The sequence below is a fragment of the Syngnathus acus genome, chromosome 6, assembly GCF_901709675.1.
Source record: "Syngnathus acus chromosome 6, fSynAcu1.2, whole genome shotgun sequence".
NCBI classification, from domain to species: Eukaryota; Metazoa; Chordata; class Actinopteri; order Syngnathiformes; family Syngnathidae; genus Syngnathus; species Syngnathus acus.
Genome location: NC_051092.1, coordinates 11,802,286 through 11,826,241, shown reverse-complemented (window position 1 = coordinate 11,826,241; position 23,956 = coordinate 11,802,286). Strand labels below are relative to the sequence as shown.

Here is a 23,956-nt window from a genome sequence, read left to right as displayed (position 1 = left end):
TTTGACTTGTCAACGTACTGTCCTCTGTATCCCAACACTGACTGGCGGGGTCTCCATGTTTGATGTCTTGTCTTCTGGCTCTCCTAGGGGAAAAAATATCTTTCAAAAAAACTAATCTAAATAAATCTATAGTGGAATCTTTGAGTGAGGATAAATTGAGTAACCTGAGATTTAAGCTATTTGTTTGTAATTCTCTATAGAGGTCACAGGACGGCAGAAAAAACACTTTTCGTTTTGTCAAAACTGTTGCCTGCTTTTAACCCCTGGCAAAAATTATGGAATCACCATTCTCAGCAGATGTTCATTGAGTTGCTTAGGTTTGTAGTACAAAAGACATGGCACAAAATACATTTAATTTAAATGGCACCTTTCTGGGTAGAAGATTAACTCAAAGAATTTGTGGAAAAAAACATGGCACAAAACAAATTTAATTTAAATGGCACCTTTCTGGCTTGAAGAAAAAATGTGGTAGTCTGTTCCATTTTTAGACCATAGGCAAAAAAATAATCACTCAATTAACACACAAACATTAACACACAAAAATTCACAAAAGATCCCACTGTAATCACTCAATTCTATACTTGCCAACTTTGGTTTGTGAAATATAGGGAGATTCATTTTTCATTGGTACAACTATCCTTTGAATATGCACCTTGACTGGAAACCAGCCCAGTAATGAGGACAAATATTACCATATCGAGTACTCACCTCTTGGCTGCTGGGACATATCTGGAGCAGGTGTGCCCATCCCAGGCACAATGGGGGTCTCGGGCCAGGCAGCACTCGGCGCAGGCTTGGCCGTAGAGGGGACATCTGCTTAGCGACAGTTGGGCCAGACCCTCGCTGGAGCCAACGTACAGCTGTTGCTAAAAGCCGAGCACAACATACAGAAGCCAGAAAATTGACTACCACTGCTTTCTTGTCATACAGTTTAGTAGTTTGTGTGGTTTTTTTTTAATGAAATATTATGTTGATGATTCATGGATTCCCCCTGTTTTTAGACTGCAGTCGTTAGTTCTACACTTCGGTGACACTTTAGAGTCTGAACTGAACACTGTGAAGTTATTGTATCGTATAAATTGTATGGTATCTGCTCAAACTTGTCCAAAGGTAAGCAGATTCCTCAAGGAACCCCCACCAAACCCCCAACCGCCCAGACACGTGCAGGTCAAAATGCATTGAGAGATTAATGGCATCTTTGATTAGGGTTGAAGTGTCTCGTGACACCCTTGACCTTTGAGATAATGAGGCGCGAGGCGGCCGAGAGAGCTCGAAACTCACAGAGAGACGGGAGGAAGTAGAATGAGCATGATGAAGAGCGAGGTTTTTACAGACGAGATTAAACAGAACTAAGTCGGTCGGGGGGCATAAAAAAAACAAATAAAGCAACTTGTTTTGCACCCGCAGAGCAACTGCTGATGAAAAATGGGAATGCCACAAGTATGCTGACAAGAAACATGAACCACAACAGCCTTTGACCCTCAGCTCCCTATTAAGTTCTTGCTTTCGTTTTTTTATTGAAAACATTTAAAAACTGTGACTTGACCTTTTATTTTACATCCGAGTGGGATGTGAAAGAATCACTGTTTGTGTATGGTTCAATTGCAGTTAACTCTGAAGTCAAATCCATTATTCTTGAAGAAGTGTTGGTTTTTAAACTTTGATTTAGGTCCGATTTGTAGGCATAATCTATTCTAATTGAATCCTTATTGAAGGTTTGTGTAAACACTCGAAACTCACAAAACCATTTTTTAACATTTTAACGTTTCCAATTGCATATGAGCATAAGAACTGATCACAGCATGATTTTTTGAAACCAATTTTTACTACAATAGGTTTTTCCCCTTAGCTTGTATGAAAACCAATTCCCGGAAAACGTTAATATATTTATGTTTTAAATGTTGAACAATTTAACATCATATTGTACGGCTTGAGCGTCTCCAAGAGTAACACAAGTGACCTCGGCTAAAATATTTGCGGCTTGGAAGCACAAGTTCCTGATAAATTGCTTTTCCACCATATAAATGAACCCAATTGTTGAGAACTTTTTTCCCCCCTGTCCCTTAACTTGTTGTTGTTGTGTTGTCCATTGAGATGATTGATTAGATGTGTTGTGAAGTAAGTGTAGGAGTGACATGAAGCTCCACCCCCCACGACCTCTCTATTACGATTTCTCCCCGATAGCTGTAAAACAGTGAATGAGGTCTAACCTGCTTTGAAGAAATCTCCAGACTGAGAATTGGAGTGGGAACCTGTAAACAAAGTAATGTAATCAACATTCATTTTTCTAAAGAAAAGTATTATTTTTCATAGTTTGTCGCAGCACACCAGGAATTGTAATGTCAAGTGGTTTACAAAATCACTTTGCGTGTGCGTGTGTCTGTGCGTGCGTTTCTCTTGCGTCCAACCTGGAAAACTTGAAGCTCTTCAAGCACCACTTCCTCTGTGGACCACTTGTCTCTGGTGATGCTCACCACCTTCAAAACTGTGCCAACATCTGTGAGAGACAGACAATTTCAATCACTTGAAAGAATTTTGTTCAAAACCCTTACAAATTCCAACGTTTTTTGTAATGTAGCCAAAGTTTTTTTGCACTAAAACATGAAATCCATTTGTTTTAAGCACTCTAAAAAATACCTGCTGATGTTCTCCTGATGTTGCACTGCCCCCTAGTGGTCAGTATTTGTAACAGGCACCGGTGCCACACTCACCTGTCCCCAAGAAGAGAACCTCATATGGGCCGTCCTCGGCTAAAACTCTGTCCACCACAATCTGGGTGAGGCTGTAGTCCACTCGGACGCGCGTGAACACGGGCCGGCCGCTCAGTGGGTAGACGGAACGGAACATGAGCGGGTGGTAACGGATGAAGCTGAGCACATCATCAGGGAAATCTTTGGTGGTCTTGATCCGAGGGTCATATGTTTTACTGGGACACTACAAAATAATATACAATGCAAAGATAGACAATTGGATGCAGTCACGCTCTGCAGTATGAGTACAGCAAGTATGTAAAGAAAAGAAAAGAAAAAACGTTTTGGGGCGTTTGTCTCTCTCTAGTGGCCATATGAAGAATAGCAAGCTGAAAATGCCAGGCATATTATTATATATTATAGTATTATATATATTATATGTAATACAATTATAGTAATATAATATCTTATTGGAGTTTTCATATTGTTCGCTGCAAGGACTACCGTGTACTGAATGTAATGAATATAAAAATAAACATTTAGCGCAGGATTGTAATAAAATAAAAGGCTGTTCAATCGACGAGTCTAAAAGTGTCAAATAAATAAAAGTTATGTTATTGGAAATTACGGACAAGTCAATAAGAACATAAAATACATTTTATTAAAAATAAGTATCAACTGCTAATTTATTAACAAAAACTAAATAACCATGACGAGGCAACTCTGTCTAGTTTTTCTGTTTACAGTGATACATTTCGGGAAAATAATTTTTTGTGCGTTCTTTAGTACAAGCAACATAACACCCAAATTGACATACTCACCGTTCCAGGACGTGGATACGGTATCCTTCCCTCGTACTCAACCCAGCGGTGGTCTGGTCCCTCCTTGTGAGCGTAGGGCCCGTTGAACGCAGCCCTTATGCCCGCCATGCTGTACACGCACACGGCCGAGCCCCGAAAGATGGAGCTGAGGGTCGGATCGCAACAAGACATCCGAGTTACAAAATTAATAAGAATCAAGGAGATTGCAGGTGCCGTGGATGACGAACAAACAAACCTGGAGGTGGTGAAGACCCCATACACAGTTGGGTTCTTTGGATCCCTCGTAGGAAGCATAAAAATGTCCTCTAAAAGCAAGACACAGTGTTAATGTACTGTAAATTCACCCAGCAAAGATTAATAGTTACAGTATTTACTTTTTAGTACCGTGGTCTTATTTGTATTGAAGACAAGCGGCTCCCTGAAATTTACACCTTTCATAACTGTGTGATATTATAGCACCTTTTCCCACTGAGGCACTATATTCAATTTTATTGAATAGTCAGCCTCGATGCAATTTGCACTGCTTTTATTCCTCTCAGAGGAATGCAAATGGGATTTCGATGAATTAAGAGCTGCAAAGGATTTGCACGTCTGAAATGTTTTCATAACATTTCAAAGAGTCATTAACGGGGTGAAAAAAGGGATGCGCAACCCTGGAAATCCGGATTCCTTTAAAATCTTTAGCATTAGAGACGCAGAAATTGACTTCTTTCATGGGAACCTAATGTAGAAAAATAAAATAGGACTCTCTTGGCTTTGATTTGACTTTTTATGAAACTTCAGCATTCCCAAAAACGACCCTGAATTTTTTTTTTAAAGTCTAGGTCCTTAAACCACTTGCCTCCGACATAACTTTTTTCTGGAAAGATTGTGGGGAAAAAAAAAACAAAATCAGCCTCGACATTAGTTTAAATAATTCACACAAACTTTGGTGGAGATGTCTTTCACAAAAGTGTTTATAAAAAACAAAAGTTGGCCATTTTGGTTTCAAGCAGACATTTTGGAGAAATTCACTCCAAAGAGTCATAATCAGAGGAGCTCAACAGATTGCTACAAATATTAAATTTTTTGCTTTAGCTATCTGTACATGAAATCAAGGTTTGTTGGTCATTTTGAGAATTCACCAGGGAAAAGGGAGTTTGACAGCATATTCATTTTAGCTTACTCCTAAAATTAGATTTCTTTCAGCGGGCTGTGAACATACCAAAAACCCAATTTTAGCAAATGTGCACATCCGAGTCCAGAACATGTTTCCTTAAAACTGACCATTTGAAAGTTGAGCTTTGATGAACTCTTAACGACCAAATCTGAATCGGAAAAGGGCAGTTTTGGTTTGAAGCATCTATTTTGGAAAGCTAGATAATCATCACAAAAAAAAAAAAAGAATTTCAGGGACATACGTAGCTCATCAAAGTGCGTGTCCACCCCATCGGGTCCAGGTATGGAGCACACAAGTCTGGCCTTGAGGAAGGTGGTCCATTTGTTGGTCAGACTCCTTAGGCCACCCACGTCATTCTAAAACACAAGTGCTGTCATCACTACAACAAAAGCACAGTAAGACAGCTGGACAAACTTGAGTGCAGACTTTTTACACGCTAATTAAATGACCCGAATTCTGTGTTTGTTGTGCAGCTACTACCATTACATTCTTGTTCATTTAATAACGTCCAGGAGATGAGGCTGGAACAAATAAGTGCTGTGTACATATTGTTAGACCAAATAAAAAATAACAGGCATATTTGCTGATTGATAATATAACTTAGATTGGCCACGAATGCCCTTCCACAAAATAAAAGCATGTGTCATGCGTTTGTTTTGTGGCTTTCAGTTTCAGCGCGGACACCAACTGTAACCCAGACCAACCTCCTTCTCTTCTGTTTCACAACTTTATCTCAAGTCATAAATACGCCATAATCTCTCTCCACAAAAATGTAGCGATCGAATCTTGAGCGCCAAGCGCTTGGTGGCTGCTCTCATTTGGCCCAGGTCCAGCACTCAGCCAAGGTTTTAAATGAATGTTATCAGTTGTGAATTTGTCTGGACTCCCCATCCTAAATCAACGTTGCTGTAAACCATCTGTTTAATAGGAAGCAAAGTTAAACCGTCAAAATATAATCCCTCTGCAGTAAAGAAATTGATGACTTACATGGGGATGTCGGACAATTAGCATTCAGTTATCAGTTGAAATGTTCCAGAAACCCTAACCACAAAACAAAAACGTCTCAAGAATCGTTTCCCAAAAATACTTTCAACTCAACTGAGCTTTTAAAACCAAGACATTTTAAAAACAAAATGTTATAAAATAAAACAAATTAGGAATAATAAACTTTAGTTTCTTAATTTTTACTCGTTCTAAATCTCTCTCGTATGTTGGACCCTGTCTTTTGTGGCAATAATGTAAACAGGTGGTAACATGCTTTAAGAAAAAATTCCTTTCTATGAAAACTAATACGATGACGCTTTGACTCTAAAAACATACACTACTGATGATGTGAGGAAATACAATTAATACATTTCTTTTGCACTGAACATTTTTCTCCATGCTCTCCTCACTTCAAACAGACTCTCCATCTTCAGCTTGGAAACTATTTTAATGCCCTTGGCTGGTATTAAAGAATTGATCATCTCCTCCTGCATACATGTCATAGAAGTATTACACTCGAACTGCTTCACTGTGTGGACTGCGCTCACCTCCATTTTTTCTCTACGATTACAAGCTTTAATTGAATGATCCGCTTCTTCTTCTCAGCACTCACTTTCTTAGGACCCATGGTTTAAAAAACAACATTTGGCAAAATGCTGACACTGAGAAATGGAAAATATCAGCACTAGACAACAATGATCTATATTTTCACAACTGATGGTGAGCCCATGTTTGTGAAGAACCCATTTTGTGTCGCAACACAAGGCAAATAAAATGAACAAAGCAACGTCTCGTAAAATAAGTCAAGGCACCAGAGTAACACAACATTCGGAAAACGTCTCAATCAACAATTAACAAAAGTACAGTAGTCAGTTGGAGGATCTCAGTCACTACTCCCCGTTTGCTTTTGTGAGTGCCTGCATAGCACAAGCGGGGTTAAAACATGATTTACTGCCTCTGACAGCGGCAGCAAGTCTCTCTTTCATAGGACTGCAAAACAAGACCGTCCGGAGAAAAGGCCTCTTTGTATGGGAGATAAAGCCCATCTAAAGTGGATGACACAGAGATCTTTATCCTATCAGATGACACCAGGAGGTATGGCTCCTTCCCTCCATGTGTGAGACAATTTTTCTTTCCTCATCTATGCACTCGCCCCCTCTCCCCCGTCTCATCCAGTCTCACTCACCTTGCAAATGCGAGCCACACGGGACAGGACGCTCTTGTCGTTGCCTTCCCACGACATCTCCCGGAAGAAAAAGTAGATTTTGTCATCGTCCGGATTGTAGGTGTCCGCGATGGGGTGTGCCGATATGAACTTGGCCTCTAGAGACACCAAAAGAAGAAAAACTTATTATTCTGGATAATGTGCAGTAAATAATAGTTTTCACAGAAATAAAAATGGTTAGATGAATAGTAGTGACTGATGGATCTGTAAGATAAATGACATAAAGATGAGTCTCGCTTGGATGGACAACTACGGACCACCATGACGCAATGTTGTGTCCCGCGTTGGGTGAGGCAAGTTCAGTGTCGGAGTGACGTTATGTCAACATTAGCTCAACCGCTGCAAGCTGAGCCAACAATGTCGGAGTGACTCCCCAACTGGAACGACTTAACGTATGGCTGTTAATGCGTTCGACAACAGAAGGTTATTGTTAGTTCTGTGATTAAAAGATATTCCGCTGGCACGCGAGGAAAGAAAGTCATCACCAGAAGATGAGCTCCCTTCATTCCTGTCACCACACTTCAATGTATACTGGTCTATTCCAGCCAGACAGAGCGGGAACCAGAGAAGCTTCAACCAATTCAGCGGTTGTAATATGTGGAGGCCATGTGCAAGGATTTTGATACGGGTGACAAATGCTGATGCAGAACAAGTCATCAATCTGGAACACACTTGAAAGTGGAAACGTATGCGCCGCAAAAGTCAATTAAGTCATCGCTGTGTGTAGAGACGACTGATGAGAATGTAGGTGCCACTGTCAAGCGGCAAACAACTAATTTTTCCATTTTACAATTTTTCAACTGGTCCAGGTTGTACCCCAAAGTCTACTTGGGTAGGCTCCAGCTCAGTCAGACACTAATGAGGTATAGAAAATGGTTGGATACCGTGAGAACAGGTCAGCACATGACATGTTTGTATGCGGTTAACAGCGTGAACTTTGTTGCAAACTGTAAATTCCTCACTAGGTGTGGCAGCCATGCTCAGCTATGGCGTTCATGTAAAAAAATCACTACATGAATAAGCGAGCTCTGTCCTCTGCACTGGAATGCCAATAACTGTTCTGCAGGCACAGAGAGGCTCTTTGTGTGAGATATTTTGGGGCGAGAAACGCAATACGTTTGCAATGGAATGTGTGTGTACCATTGATCCAGTAGTCCTCAGAGATGTCTGTGCGGATGTAGTGCTGGTCAGGTGGCGGGCCGAGTGAGCGTGTGAACGTCGTGTCTTTGCCCAAAAAGTCCGAGGCGGTGCCCGCGTACAGATACTGGTCTAGATTGAATACAGAAAAAGCTCAAACAGATATCTTTCAAAGAACATTAACATTCTAGAGCAGGGGTGTCAGACTCGTTTTTACCGGAGACGATTTTTTTAACTTTTTGTTCAAATTACTGTAAAAATTACTGATACATATTGTTCAAATTACTGGGTAACAAAAAAAATTGCAAAATCTTAATTTAATCACATGCAAATTTGAAATTTTGTTACAGATTTAGGATCATGGAAGTTGACATGATTTGTTTTCATGGGCCATATGAAATGATATGGCGAGCCGGACCTGGCCCGCGAACCTTTAGTTTGACACCCGTATTCTAGAGCAAAGGAGATGATGGACAAATTAGAGTCGCAAAATTGGGGGAAGAGTCAAAGTTTGAAACTTTACGTGGAATTTAACAGTAATTTATGATAACAAACCAGGAATTTACAAAATTGAAGGTAGGCTTTTAATATAGAATATACGTACATATATTTCAGTATAATACTGACAGAAACAATCAGATTCCATGAAATTGCAGTGGTATCTTGATTCCCACTCCAATAATTCCCATGGAAAATTTCCAATTTGGAAAACCTCTCCACTTCCTTACTTTAAATCCCTGTAGAAATCTAACTAAAGCCTTCTTGAAATTTACCATTCACTTTGTAACCCCGGCTCATCATACCTGTGAGGACTGAGGTGAAAGTTTGCATTGGATCAAAAGGACATTTCAATCTGCCAGACTCCACTGTAGCAGGCAGTAGACGGAACACTCCATCCTGTCAACAAAAAGGTTGGAGATATCGGTTTGGTATCTTGTTTGCATGTTTTAATTTCTCTGTAAAGAATATATATTTTTGTGATGGCCAGCTCAACTGAGCAAGATGTGCCAAATTTGAGATGAGATTTTTCAGTCTTTTGGAGGTAGAACTCCATCCTCCAAGATTCCCTGCATTCCTCTTACCTGTCTTGAGCCGGCGATTTCAATGAAAGCACAGATGGGATTGAAGGCTCCTGTCCCACAGGCGTAGACATGTGTCAGGTTGTAGTTGTGGAGCACCCTCACAAAGTTGGCGCACTCCTGCCATGACCAGGGAGAAAAAGACGGAACAAGGCAAATGTTTGGAAATATTCCCACAGATCAATGCGATATTGCGAAAACTAAATGACTTACATTCAAATTTTTGCCTGCCAGTTTGCATACTTCAACTCGATCGCGAGGTGCAGGCCAGTGAATCTAGTGAGAGACAGCAAAGTTATTTTAGCATTTACAGTCAGACTTCAATTCAAGAGTGAACCGATTTAGGGGATTTTCAAATTACGAGCAATTGCTTGGTGGTTCAGTTCATATTTCAACCCGATTTCATGCCTTTTAAAAAGAAAAACAATGTTTGTAGATCGTAACTGATTTATCACTGGATAAATCTTGACATAATAAAAGATGACATTCTCCCCTCCTGTTGTGGCACAACATTTGTGGAATTTGGCGTTTTTACTGTAGCGTGGTAACTATCACCTCCATGTGCGGTTGCAGTAAATCTGACGTCGCACAACACACGCTTTCCCTTCAGTGCACCTCGCCGTGTTCACACATGTGTTATAACAGGCTTATGTGCTTAGCGTGCTGCCTCCCCCTAAAGCCTACCAAGGGGAGCTATCGCCAAACGTTTTCATCGGGCTCGTATAGGCATGCAAACATACCGCCTTCAATGTTAAAACATCTCATGAGTCAAAATGCCGGCGAGGAATTCATACAGAAAAATGTTGTAAACCCATGAAAGGACTTAATAGGAATGAAGATCGATAAGCTTGTTTTACTACATCACATGAGGACCTTATAATAACTTGAGAACAACATACCTTTCAAAAAGAAGGTCAAAACACCTGGAATGCTCGCAATGTTCTCTAACATCTTTTTGGTAAGTCTCTAATTACAGAAAGACCCAAAGCGGTTCGCAAAGTGGTCCCTAAAGGGCCCGAATATGTTCCGTGCGGTGCTAATCTTCCCAGCATCAGTATCAGTAACCAAAGAGGCAACACTCAAAGAGCAGCACGGAGAGTTAAAACAACCAGATAAGGATCAAATAAACACACGGCCGCTCTACCCGCAGGTCAACCAGGGCGGCATTAACACTCAAACATATGGAGAATGCATGCGTGTGTTTGTGTTGAAGTGTGTGTCAAATGGGTATTTATTGAACGTATGTGATTTTGTGTTTACGTATAATAACCCAAAGCTGACAGCTGCTTTCAGTCAGCTATTGAAACAATACTGAGTGCATTTCAGTGTAGCCGCGTACTGTATACATTGGAACAGAAAGCAGGAATCAATCAATCCAAATGTAATTGCATGTTCCATTTTAAATGTTAGGACACGATACGTTCACTGGCTGTGCTTAACCATGCATGCTTGCCGTAAGCAGATGGTCTGAAGACTCTGACAGTGACCCAAGGGGAGAGTTTGCAGGTCAGAGGATTGGGAGGATTACCGTATCAGGGTTCTAGATGGCCCTTAAATGGTCACATTTTAAAAAATGAGACAATGCAAGGATAGACGATACAGGTATTCATCTACTTGTGCATGTGTGGCCACCAAAGTTGTCTCTAAAAAGCATTGGAGACAGTAAATAGGTGCCCATAGCTGTGACTGTCTATTTAAGATTCACTGGTGTCCAGATCAGGGTGTTTCACCCAGAGTCAGCTGGGATATATTCCATTTTACCCCCGACCTTAATAAAGATGTGTTCTAGAAAATAGATGGATGGCCCTTCGTTAAGTGGAAGTAGGAGTTCTTACAGCTGCTCTAAACGCTTATGCGTCGGCCTAAACAAACTGTCAACCTTCCAAATGGCCTACAATAGCTCTAATGCTCGAATCAAATTTGGCTTCTCATCCATATTCGCATTCTCCTGCCATTGTGTACCTTTCTGGGACCTTTGGCTAGGTTGTCAGGGTCAAGCAGGTAGATGTGATCCCTGGCTCCCAGCAGAAGACGACCCCTCTCCTCATCCAACAGCAGGGAGTGTGACAGGAGGCCATCGGAGGGTCCCAAAAACAGTGAAACACTGTTTGCTTGCAGCAGCTCTGCTCGAGATAAATGGCAAAAACACAGACGAGTGACAGATTCGTTCAAGGTCATGCGGTAAAAATGAAAAATGTGTACACAAAGTCTCTACGCAAATATTTCAGCAGGATATTACTTGGATTATTTCTGAACGGAGCAAAATCCCTAAAACAAGCACTGGATTTCCTCTTGTCGAGAGAAACGTGTCTTGGCTTGAAGTGAAACGGTCTAATCCTCTGTGGTTCAACACCTTCACTGAGAAAGCGGATCGGGAAAAAAAACTACAAAAAAGATACAATAGCAAAGAGTCTACTACCTCTGTGGGTATGTTTATGGATATTTGCATCAGGGTATTTTCACAGCCTGTTCATTGACCCTGAAGCCATCTCTCAAGTCAAGGATTTACATTCCCACCGTGCAGATGGAGCGAAGAAAAGCAAATGCGTCATCTCAAGTACTGTAAACTGATAAGAGTCTAAAACAACTTAGGCTATCTTAACCATCTTGTGTCTATCATTCATTGGCCATCAAAATCTTGCTCTCATGAGCCGTGAAAGGAAGGAGTGACAAATTAGTATGTTGATGCCAAGTGATACAGTTCAATTATTTTAGAGCGGTATATTTTCCTGTATAGAGTAAACCATAAACTGGATTGTGTCAATAACAATGTAAACACTTCTAGCGTGATATTGGCAAATAGGATTGTGACATGTTTAAAAATAAAAACAGAAGGACACAATGGAGGACCTTCAGCATTTTCCGTTCTTTCTTCTTGGAACGCAGCCATTCACTCTATTACTAAGACATCAATCATACCTTTGAGAAAAGGCAAGGTTTTATGCTATTCTGCATTCCATTCCCATTGTTGCATCTTAGTAACAGTTCTCTGTTGAACAATTAACAGTCTCGGCTCCATCCTGAAACAGCTTTGCTTTCATTCCCCTATAACAAGAAATAATTTCTAGTTTTCACAATTGGAAATAATTCGATAAAGTTTGAAGAAATCCAGGAAGAAATGAGACTGTAAATTGGTGACTTTGTATATGCACCAGTAAAATTGTGATTATGAATATGTACAATGTAGCTACTTATTGAACTTTCAAACTAGCTGAAGCTAAGTGCACACGTACTGACAATCAAGGCAACTTTTTCTCCCCGACTTCCAAGTCAGGAAAGGACTGTTACCAGATGTCTCTAAAAGATTATCCTGAATGTGTTTCCCGTCGGGTGGGGTATGTTAATAGTTTTCACTGATCATCTCGGAAAACAGTTGGAAAACAGGTGGCAAATCCTTAGATGTTTTCAACACCGAGCTGGCTTGAGTTAGAGACTCTGAAGATGGCACTGTTGAAGAACAAAGGAGCAACTGGTTGTTTTTAGAGTTGATATCGCCTATTTCACAAGTTAATTGGCATAATGGAAATGACTCGTGAGAAAAGTGTTTGCAAGCACAATGTCGTTATCCGATACGCTAAGAGTTACTCTAGCTTGTTCCGTTTCTATTCTCCTACTCGTTATTTTTGTTTTCTGGCAGTCTGGATGTAAATCAATACGTGCATAACCCTGCTTAAAAAATATTTCTTTCAAAATCAGTTATGTTCCTTTTTTGAGACATCCCTGAAGGGTATTACAGACAATCTGTTCAAGAAACCACAAATAAAATGGATCAAGGGCGAGATGATGATGAGCAGCAAATGGAATGCAGCTTCATGACAGAATTTATTAAGGTTACCATGGAGATGACTGCTGACTATACTCTGTGCAGCGTGTCCTTGATGGAAAAAGCTTGTCTTCCAGTGCATCAGTGCAGCACCGTGCCTCGGATAAACTCTAGCTCACTGTGTGGGGAGTCCTGTGGGAGTCATTCTGAAAGGATTGACACTGTGATTACCCCCTCGGTGTGAAGGATTGAAGAGGTTACCAACCTTCAATATTTGAACTTCTCCATCTCATCCACTCCTCACAATCCCTCTTAATACCTCCTCCAGTGCATAAGCCCTGGCACACACAACGACCCATACAAGAAAGCACCGCTACTTGTTCATATCTTTCACCGTCTACACACCTCACACTCACGGCAAAAGAGGGAGATTAGGCCAGCTCGCCCCATCGGCGGACACTAATCTGTTCTGTAAACATGCAGCACAGTGAGTCCTTTTAAATCAGCCTGCTTAGCCGATATTTTTTAGCACCATGCCTCTCACCTTTCCCCAAAGAGGAGAGCACAGTCAGAGTCAGCAGCTCTTGATTTGGATCCTCTTGCTAAGCATTCACACGCACATAAACACACCAAACCTGTAACACACCAGCAAATTGGCTTAGACAGCCCGGATAAACCAAACGCTCCTCGTGCACTAAAGTCAGCCAACCGAGCATTTTCACTAAGCATATTATTTAAATCCCATCAACATTGTCCCAGTGTATAACATCATCCTATTGACTCTTGCTCTGGTTTAAGGGCTAACTGAAATGAGGACTCAGCGTTTAAGATACAAAACATGGTTTCCTCATTTTGGTTTCTGCTGTGGAATTTGTACATGAGTCCAAAAACATTTGATAGTCAATCTCTAAGTACTAGTAAAGTCATCCATCCATCCATTTGTTTTCAGCAGCACTTATCATCATGTAGTGAAAAGTGAGCTGGAACTGACCACAGATGACTTTGGTTGAGAGGCGGGCTACGCCCTGGACTGGTCACAAGCCCATCGCAGGGCTCATATGGACAAACAACCATTCACGCTCACATTCACAACTATGACCAATTTAGAGTCTTCACTGAACCCAGGCGAGAACATGCAAACTACAAGGAACGGTAGAGCCAAGAGTCAGATTCAGAACTTTGAGTCAGATTCAGAACTTTGAGTCAGATTCAGAACTTTGAGGCAAATTGGGGAGGCAGCTAGTTTAGTGAGCAAGGTGCATCTGCAAATAACTGAAAATGTTGATTATTATAAAGCTGGCTGACAGGAAAAGGGCAGTCGTGACCCCGCTGTCATTTGAGGATGTTTTTGACCCCTGAATAATTTACTGCTTTGATCAACTTCCCTCACTCAAGCTGAGTTTTCATGGATGGTTAGCTCCAATGTGGTGTTTGAAGAATGTGCGGTGATGAAACAAAGTTGTGGTCACTGTCTGACCAAGATAACCAAACAAGGAAGTTTTGTCCACTGTCACACACTCCGAGGGCTAAAAGGGTATTCCCCTGAGCACGTGGAAAACAGAAACAAGTGATGCCAAAATACAGAATAGCGAGCATTCAGATTCCATCATAATGGCTTAATGCACTTAGTCATAGGCATCCAAAAGTCTGCATAGCTGCAGATTCATATTTATGTTCTGGCTACCATAAATAAAAGGCAAGTATCTGTGGGAATTATGATTGCGCTCTGTTGTGTTTACTCAGCAAGGTAGTCTTTAAAACTGCAGTAGGTTCCTCTTCTCGCATTAGGTAAGCCTCACTTTACTTTCAGGTCGCTGAGGGGATTTGGGTTTATGAGCAAGACAGACATTCATTTGTGTGCTTTCTGTCAGTGATACATAGCAGGAGCGGTAAGACTTTGAAGTAGCATTTGTGCTGAAGTCTGTAATGAATAGAAAGGCAAGCCATCATTTGGCTTTACCCTGGTGTCTCAAAGCTAATACTCATGGAGCACACAGCAGAGGTAACGGCCGATAAGTCACTCAACGGACCGAACCAGACTGCCTTAGACCAGGAAATTGAACTTTGTGACAAGTGGGACTAATCTAAATTTTGCTCCAGAATATGTTCTCAGTACTTGTTTTCCAGGTGAGAAATTAAAAGAAAACAAACACAAGTATCTTGGCCACAAGCCACTGAAATAACTTTTAACAAAACTGTACTGTGTTGTGGGGGTAGCATGATTATTCTTTTCCTTTATTGGAAATATACTCCTTTTACTTTTTAAAATGACATCATGTAATAACTAAATATAGAATCTAGTGAGGATACGTGTCATGCATTGCAAGTCAATGAAAATTAATCCGTTTGTGCCTGATGATGAATTCATTGTGATTCTGTGTGTGTGACTTGGCCACCGGGAACAGTCATTGCCGTTTGTTAGCCTGTCTATGGCATTTCACGTTGTGTGCTAGCATTAAGCTAACAGAATTGTGTGATTGGTTTAGATACCCAACATGTAATTTCCTTGTTTAATGTGATTTTAGTTTTAGTGTTCAACTGGGAATAGCATTAAACAGCTTGACTCTTCAAGAATTCTAATGAAAAGTCCTTTAAAACTAACAATTCTACTTGTGCATTAAAAGTTCTTGTTAAGTTGAATTCCTCCTATATTCCTGTCTCTTAAAAAAATGGCCGCCATTCTGTTAATCCATAGGAAAAAGCACATTTTAATTTCTCTGCCATGCAGCATCTGTAGTCGCTTATAACCTCAGAAATGAGATAACCACACTATAAATTATTTTTAATAATAGGGGAAAAGCTAATAATACATTGTGATTGTAAAAGGTGGCCACTTAGGATAAACACTGGAAACTATCACACAAATCACGACTCTTACCTCTCTGGCTCAGTTTGACTCGAGGGACACTTTGTTTGATGCTCACTCCAAGCGGGAGGATGGCCAAGAACATCAATCCCACTAATGGGACTCCTGGATGGGATAGCACCCTAATCCTGCTGTTTTTGGTGCCATAATTGCTGCCAGACATGCAGCGCTGAGCCCCATCTTCATTTGGATTTGGATCGCGAGAGCCTCCTTTCTTCATGGCGCGTGGATGGGTCTGATTCCCCCTCTGTGCTGCCCTGGAGAGAGACCAATGCATAGGATGAAGCCAGGGAGGAGCAATCATAAGTGTGTGTGTGTGTGTGTGTGAGGGGGATGTCTATTCTAAGTCCAGTGCAGGATATGTACACACACTTGTGTTTGTGACCAGTGAGCGGTTTCACCATGGAGCCCTGCAGGCATGTCGCCCTTTCTCCTCGACCATCCTATCTCTCAGCTCTTGCCTTTTGTGTTGCCTTTAAATCTGTTTGCTCAAAACAAAGGTCAACCCCCAAAATAAGTTACACTTTGCTATCTGTCACTCTCGCACTCCTTCATCTTCTAACTCATTTAATGCTTTGCCTAAATGATACTTGGCAAAAGTTCAGAGCAGTCACTGATGACGCTGTCAGTTCCTTCCTTTATGTCCGCAGACACGTCAGGTATTGGACGGAATGAGGCCTCCGGGACATTACATTGGATTTGAGGATAAGTGAAATGTTTGAAAAGAACAAAAAAATTGGGGAGCGTCTTTGAAAAAAGGGACAGACCAAAGACTAAAACAATTATGAGACAATGGAAATATAACAACACATGTCATAATTACTCTTTCAATATTGCCTTCATGGTTGAATCAAGCGATATACTAAAAATGAGTGAGTAATCAATATACTTTGTAGCAGCGTGGATCAATATACGGACGGCAAGATTATGCACTGATTTATAGTTTCGACTCATCTGGTTTTTTTGCCAGTGCAAACATTTATCCGCAAATGTTATTCCACCGATATATTCAACATTAGTGCTCAATAATTAGTTCTAATTTACTCTGTGAATTTCTGTATTGACCTCTCCAACTGCCACCCTTTATAAGCGCAATTGTTTTCCACTTCAAGGAGGAAGTGATAAATTCCAGCTGCAGATTGCGTGTATTGAATGTATTGAATTACCAAGTTTAATTACGCACCCGCCGGGTTGATCAAACCTGAGTTCCAGCTCATTTCACAGCAATCTGAGCTACTAATTAACCCGACAAACAATGAAGTGATTCATAACGCTCCGGCACCCCGTTGTCCTCCCCCTTAGCTGCTCATCACTACATCACCCAGATTTCTTACCGCCTCCCATCTCTTGTAGCATAATTGACCTCTCAATGACTGCCTGAACAAAGTCAAGCCAGACTAATAGCGGTGATGTCGCGCTTGTATGTGTAGTGTTATAAGCAAGCATGCCGCTTCCGCCATGAGCCATTGTAAATATTGCTATTCTTGTCTCAAACTAATTACAACGGAGATGACATTCTGAGGGCATTTATTCATTCACTTCCGTAAACAAAGATTATAATGTGCAATGGGATCTTGGCAAGAGTGTCCGTTACTCCAATTGCCTTTTTATTTATTTCCAATGTAACTGGCTGCAGACCGCACTGTTTGAATGTTGAGTCGCCTACACTGAGTGAGTGCTATGATATCAGGCCCACTGAAGCAATAAACCAGAGAGAATAAGACCCCGATAAACAAGCTGATGTTTATTTTAGATGACAAATTTAGGCACGTTAACACCTACGGGGGTTACATACTTGATACAGAGCTGTGTCCAACAGATGGCCCATCAGCGAAGTGGTTGCCCGAGTGTAATAGAGACGGCCAGGTTTTCATGGAACCTCTTTGCACTTCAAATTGTTTTTAACTTAGGGACCAAAAGAATATTTTCTGCCCAAAACGCATCTGAAGGCTGTCAAGTGCTATTTAGCCAATCAGATGCTTGAAAATGCAAAAGCAGCCTATTTGGTAGCACATACTGAATGAAGTTAGGATTGCAGAATGCAAGTAACAAGTAACTGACCTGAAGTGAAAACAATGAAATAGCCTGTGGGTGAGGAGGATCAATTGCGGGTATGCCGTAAATAGATTTACAGGGATAATTGCAAGACTGCCTACAGTGGAGGCGGAGTAACCCATTCAAAAGGTACAGCCTAGGAACCAAAGATTTTATCACACAAGTAGGTAAAAATGTTTCTTGCAGATTGTCTGAGTAATTTATCAAAACAAAATAGCTGGCCTTCATTCTAATGTCTGGGCGTTCCATTTCTATGTATGTCAAGCAAATTAAAAGTCATTTCTGAGTTTTTACCACATCTATTTCTGATCAGCGTGTCTGTTGAAATCGCCTTTACGACTGATACTCTGCACAGTCAAGTTATTGCACTAAATAGAGGAGGGCTAAGATCATTATTCAAGCAGTTTCCTGTTTTCAGTCTGCCTCAGTTAAATGACATTTAGGGTTTGTTCGCGTGTGCTTTTGCCACCCAAATGTGACGCCATGGTTTAAAGGTCTAAAAAGTCATGTCGCTTCAGTGGGAATACAACAAACAAATTCTAACTTTATTCTTTAAACAACAGTGTCGCCAAAAGAGGGTAGCAGCTTTATTGCAGACGCCAGCTCTCACATAAAGGTGCACAAAAAGCTCTCTGATGTCATTTGGCAGGAAAAGACAAAGGCTATCCAGTTTGAGAGTCAATAAAATAGATGAAGAGTGACAGCAGGGGTAGAGAAGCACACAGCTCTGTGCCATGCGAGTTAAACAAACCCAAGTGCTTCCTGGCAGCTTCGGCCTGGAGTTCCCCCTGTTGTCTTTGGCAGAGCGGACTGCACATGGGATTAGGGGGGCACCAGTAAACAAACCTGACGACATCCCTGACAGATTTAAAGCCAGACACTCATGTGGTGCCGCCTTATAATGTAGACCTGGACAAAGTTTGACTCATCCACAGGCTCCGACTGGTCTTAGTAGAGTCTTTATGAAGGTCAATCAAACTTATCATGGAAACTATTGCCCACCTCTGTTATTATGGGTCACATACTCTGGTTTACCGTAACATCAACAAGGAGAGGCGACTTTGCCCGGCTGTCAGTCCATGCATAGTGATCCCAAAATATAGTCTGGCAATTAAGCAAACTTTTCTGAAGGACGTTTTCCCCGTGCAGGTTGTCAGACAGCAGATGGTGGCAAAGCGGTGTGGCCATGGGAATTCTTACACACAGACCACCCCTAATGAGGCAGTTAGCAACAACCCAGGTGCCCTGTGGAGGACGCCATTATCAAATCCCTCCATCTCGCCGTGACAAGGTGCATTAGCCGGGCTATTTGTCGACTCCCGGCCACCGAGCAAACGTAACAACATAGATAATTGTTCCTAACTCTTGAGACGTTCTTTGTTTTTCTTGGCAATGGTCAGTCACCCGGTTTTTTTTGTTTTTTTTTTGGTAATCTTGCGTTTAAGCAAGCATGCAACTCCCCTGTGAGTCGTCGGTCTGAGTTCACGTCTCAGTGAAAACACGAGGCTGCCACCAGGCCACACAACTGGTGTTTTTATTATAAAACTAGATATGAGAGGCCTTAGGCTTTTTAGTAGCTTTTATTCCCTTGCTGTAAATTTAAAGGCTGTCTGTCAGGTACACTAAAAAAGAAGCACAGCCAACCAGCAAGTGCCCATAACCATGTTTAGAACAGCCACATCTACAATTAAATATCGCCAATGTAAAGGACTGGGTCCATCTTAAAGCACTGTTGCACAACATGCTCATGCGGGCATAACTTTTTCAACTGCCAAAGTCAGCGCATGTAAGTTTTTTTTTTCTAAAAAAGTACCATGCATGCCATGGTAACATGCCATGGGCATGTATATTTTTTGTGTGTTCTGTAATGTACAGATTGAAGGGGATTTTCTGTATATCGGCATAAACGCGCAACTCACATTCTGTCTGAGAGTGGCCACGGAACGCTCATTACACACAATCACGCAAAAATATACTGGAAACATGTGCAACAACATTTTCTCTTGAGTCAAACATCAAGGCAGTACACACAATGTCATTTATTTGAGATGCTAACCTCAAACACGACTTGCGTGCGTGCATATCTTTGCAATTAAAGATTGTATTTTGCTAATCAGCGTGAATGAAAAACTATGTCACCAAAATAATTGCAAAGTGTGGACATCTCAGTGTCACGGGATCTTTGAAGTCACCAGCTATAATGGAAGTGTAATGAAACATTGAAGTAGATAAGTTTTCCATGGAAACTTTAACAAGGCTCACTGCCATCAAGGAAGTTTGAATTTCACACAGCCGGTTTACCTTCTATTAAAATCTACCAAAAAAAAATTCCACAGACTCTTTTGATCATGGAATAATCTTTTTGTGGTGTGGATTTATGAAGTGCAGTCACGGTGTTGCATGTTTTGCATCACTTATTTCATTACATCACTTTGAAATAAACGACCTCACCGGACAATCTGTGTCCAAAATCAAATTATGCCCCCATGAGAGGACGTTCCAGTAGAATTCATTCTCTTTTGGAAGGGAAAACAAAGTCCTTAGGGAACACCAAGGAATACAGACTGAATTCCAAATCTCCAAGTTGCGGCCAGTCTGCATTTCATGTCCCTCACAGATTTTTAAGTAATTATTAAATCGGGAGAGACCCACACTACACTACGCTGACCAGACGAAGAAGGATTTTAACAGGTTTAACATTCATGATTGTTGTATCAATTTTCTGAGCAGGTTTGGGAGGTAACGTCACTCTTACCACACAGGATAATCACGCAGCATAATCTTTAGGAGGCCTTTAATGACTTTGATCACCATATTTAAAGGGAAAATGCCCAAATTTGGCCCAATTGTCAGTATGCGTGTAGCTGGCACAAGAATTTGCAATTGGGAATATTCAACAGGTTAACAATTATGATTGTTGTCCTCTACTGTTTTGATAGCAGAATGGGGAGGACTGTTAACATGTCTCACACCACAGAACAATCGCTCAAGATAGTCTTTAGAAACATCTGACAATCTGGCCTTTGCTGATTTTTATAGCAAGGAAGAACTAAAATACTCAAACTTGGTGGAATTAAATCAACAAAGAATACTTCAGGCAAATCTCAAGTCTTTTTTAACAATCTCATTGGGTATCATGTGGCAGTTTAATCCATAACTCTGTCCATGCTAGGTGGACTTTATATGAAAGTGATACAGTGTCAGGTCAGTGACTGTAGGCTCGAATAGAAATATGGAAGGTTACTGGATCTGGTGTTTATCAGTGGAGACGGAACCAACCCAAAGTGGAAACAAAGTTATATTGAAAACACAGACGCGGTCGCGTAATCGAGACGCAGATGTAAATGCCAAAAGGCTTTGACGATGCGGGACAACAAAGCAAGTAACTCGACACACACCGGTTAGGCCGTAACCCCGGCTGCGCCGCGTTGAGTTTGTATGAGTCCGCATGTACGAGCCTATGTGCGTAACCTAATCCTGTTCTAAGGTGAGCAGATGGGAGCAGCGGGGTGTGAAAGTGCTATGTGACAGCTCTAAGTGCTCTCACTTGTCCGTCTGCACAGTAACACCAGCCGAAGCTATACAACCATTGTCCGCTTCTTTTGTCCTTTCGATCCAAGGCCACACCCACAATATATATTTTTGTATGTGGTTTGTGCACTGCATTGTTAGGGTTGGGATTTTTTCGAAAGAGGAATTCTATCTTTTTGAGAGGGGTCATTTCAGGTGTTCACTGGTGTTCAACTAGGCCATAATAATGTAATAAGGGACCATTTTTCAGATTTTATTTTACATTATGTTGTCTGTACTGTAAGTACTGTAAACTGGTATTGATAGAGACGCAACATGTAGAATTTGCCATTCATTACAGTTACAGTGCTGCACATCCTGTGAACATGTTTTCACCAGGTCAGACTTGTTTTGACCCCAGTTGAGTGAAGAGATTTTTGTTCAAGTGGCCTCAGAAAGGTGCATCCTGCGCTATATTTCCACAGGCCAGTCCAAGCCAGACAGAATGTCTGCCAGTGAGCAATTGGCACCTCGTCACTGTGGACTGTGCAAACTTCACAACTGCCGTACATGTGCCCTCTCTGTACAACGAGGCTGGACTTTTAGGGATAGTGCGCTTGCGTAGAACCCCGACCAAGGGGGGAAAAAAATGCACCACTGCTGTGGGCCAGACTGGAGAAAATTTAATATATTATGACTAGAGCCAGCTCCTCTTTCCCATTCCAGAAGTTTAATAGAAAATGGATTAGGACAGAGCATGATGTTACCTGTCAGCACGTCCTCATTTTAGACTATGCAGGCGGCCATGCGGGGACGACCCGGCAATGATGTCATTTTTGGAGTCGCCTTTCTTTTGGCAATTCGTCAAAGCCCTCAAACGTATCTTAAGAAATTCACGTTCTGTACTCCTTTGACAATCCCCAACCTTCACCTCGCCCCCATCGTCCTCCAGCTCCTTGTAAGGGAGTTGCAGAAAAACCTTGAAGCAAGTGGAGAGCGGAGCCTACAGACAAAAGCCATACAACTGTGTCTCGTTTGCTTTTGTGCGCCACTGCACAGTGAATATTCAACACTTGCTCCTCGCAAAGTGGAATGTTTGACACAGGGTGACTGTGAGCAGTATTTTGGAGCGGATATGCATGCTAAAAAAACGTGAAAACAGAAGCCTTGGACTGCACACTTGTAAAAATAAACCTGTGGTAAACGTGCTGTCACTTGAAGATATAAGGTTTATATTGTCAAGTGCATCGTTAAAAAATAAAAAACAGACGCCACTGGTCACCATAGGCAATTATTTTGCAGACAGACATTGCTCTAATGCAGAATATTTACGTAATATGTAAATTAGGGGGTGTTTACGCTGAACTTGCAATGGCAGACGGCCAGTACATTTTGGACTTTTATCTAATTTAGAAGAGACTTGATACCAATCTCAAGATATCCGATCCCATGTCTCCCCCCATATCTTAATCATGCCACCGTGTGTGTTTTGCTCTCACAACATACTCCAAAACATGTGGAATAATTTACATTAGTTAAGCTCCAAAGTGAATATATTGAGACCAATAAAAAGCTTGATTTAAAATGGCACCATCTAAAGGATTAACTGCTTAATTGTAATGCAGTGGACAAAGTAAACTTGCATGTTGATGAGCCAAAAAGGCAACTTTTAAACAACTTCTTTTCCCCAAAACAAACAAAAAAGGTTGTTATTGTGGAGTTTGGGATAATGAGACAAAACACATTTATTAGAAACACACAAGCAATGTATTTGTTTTCTTTGAGTTTTGGATAACAAATCTTGTAACATTTGTCAAAAATGGCAAGAAAAATGCCAAAACTGAAACTTGCACAATTTTGCCCAAAAACAACTAAAAGATGACAGCAATGACAACAAAGAGTTGATATTTGACCCTTTAAAAGTTGGTTGAAAAGTTTCTAAAAGTGATCTTAAAACAATCAGGTTGGTGTTGTGATGTAATCAAATTAAAAATCGAATAAGATGCAGTAAAAAGTGATTTTAAAACTACACATGCATTAGAATAACATCATCAAGCTTGCATCTTACCTGCGCTCAACTTTGCCTCTCTCACACGCGACACATGCCCGTCTGTGCTGCACCTAAACACACCGCCACTATGCTTGCTCCCCTCGTGCACAAGCTCAAAAGTCAAAATTGAAAAAAAAAAGAGAGAAACAGCAGCAGCGACAGTTGACTCTCCTTCCTTCCGACTCAAAACACACAAGTGATTCCTTTCTGACACGTTGAGCACAAAATGTGTCCACTCCCCTTGAATCCAGCGCTCTTGAACTCCTATTGCACTCGGATCGTGTGTGTGTGCATGTGTTTGTGTGTGTTGCGCTGCAGGCTCGCCCCTAGAGGGACATACCACTCACTTCTAATTGGGGCCCTCAGCTCAGTGGGAAGGGCCCCTCAGCATCTGTGCGTTTGTAGAAAGATGGATGCCTTGATATGTGTAATGCCTCTTCAAGCCTCATGAAAAAACACGAACGACATTTCATGTCAAATTTTAATAACAAAAAAGTCTCTCTCGAAGCTTCACGAAAAAATCACTGTTGTCTCAGAATTTACTGAATTTTTTTTATAGATCATATAAATTCTTGCAGCATTCTTTGACGTTTTATGAGACTGAAGAATCAATGGAC

At 41.2% G+C, this 23,956-nt stretch overlaps 1 protein-coding gene across 1 annotated transcript in view; it reads right to left on the bottom strand.

The window, feature by feature from the left end:
- Window positions 1-23,618, bottom strand: part of sema3d (sema domain, immunoglobulin domain (Ig), short basic domain, secreted, (semaphorin) 3D) — a 29,301-nt gene extending 5,683 nt beyond the window's left edge. Inside the window, exons 1-16 of the mRNA XM_037254682.1 lie at window positions 23,358-23,618; window positions 15,737-15,981; window positions 11,058-11,218; window positions 9,309-9,371; window positions 9,099-9,215; window positions 8,820-8,913; window positions 8,020-8,148; window positions 6,841-6,977; window positions 4,912-5,026; window positions 3,747-3,816; window positions 3,512-3,656; window positions 2,712-2,934; window positions 2,409-2,497; window positions 2,211-2,252; window positions 709-866; window positions 19-83 (exon numbers count right to left, since the gene is read on the bottom strand). Coding sequence (XP_037110577.1) covers window positions 19-83; window positions 709-866; window positions 2,211-2,252; window positions 2,409-2,497; window positions 2,712-2,934; window positions 3,512-3,656; window positions 3,747-3,816; window positions 4,912-5,026; window positions 6,841-6,977; window positions 8,020-8,148; window positions 8,820-8,913; window positions 9,099-9,215; window positions 9,309-9,371; window positions 11,058-11,218; window positions 15,737-15,944 — 1,816 coding nt within the window. The 5' untranslated portion in view covers window positions 15,945-15,981; window positions 23,358-23,618. The remainder of the gene's footprint in view (window positions 1-18; window positions 84-708; window positions 867-2,210; window positions 2,253-2,408; window positions 2,498-2,711; window positions 2,935-3,511; window positions 3,657-3,746; window positions 3,817-4,911; window positions 5,027-6,840; window positions 6,978-8,019; window positions 8,149-8,819; window positions 8,914-9,098; window positions 9,216-9,308; window positions 9,372-11,057; window positions 11,219-15,736; window positions 15,982-23,357) is intronic.
- Window positions 23,619-23,956: the final 338 nt, after the last annotated feature.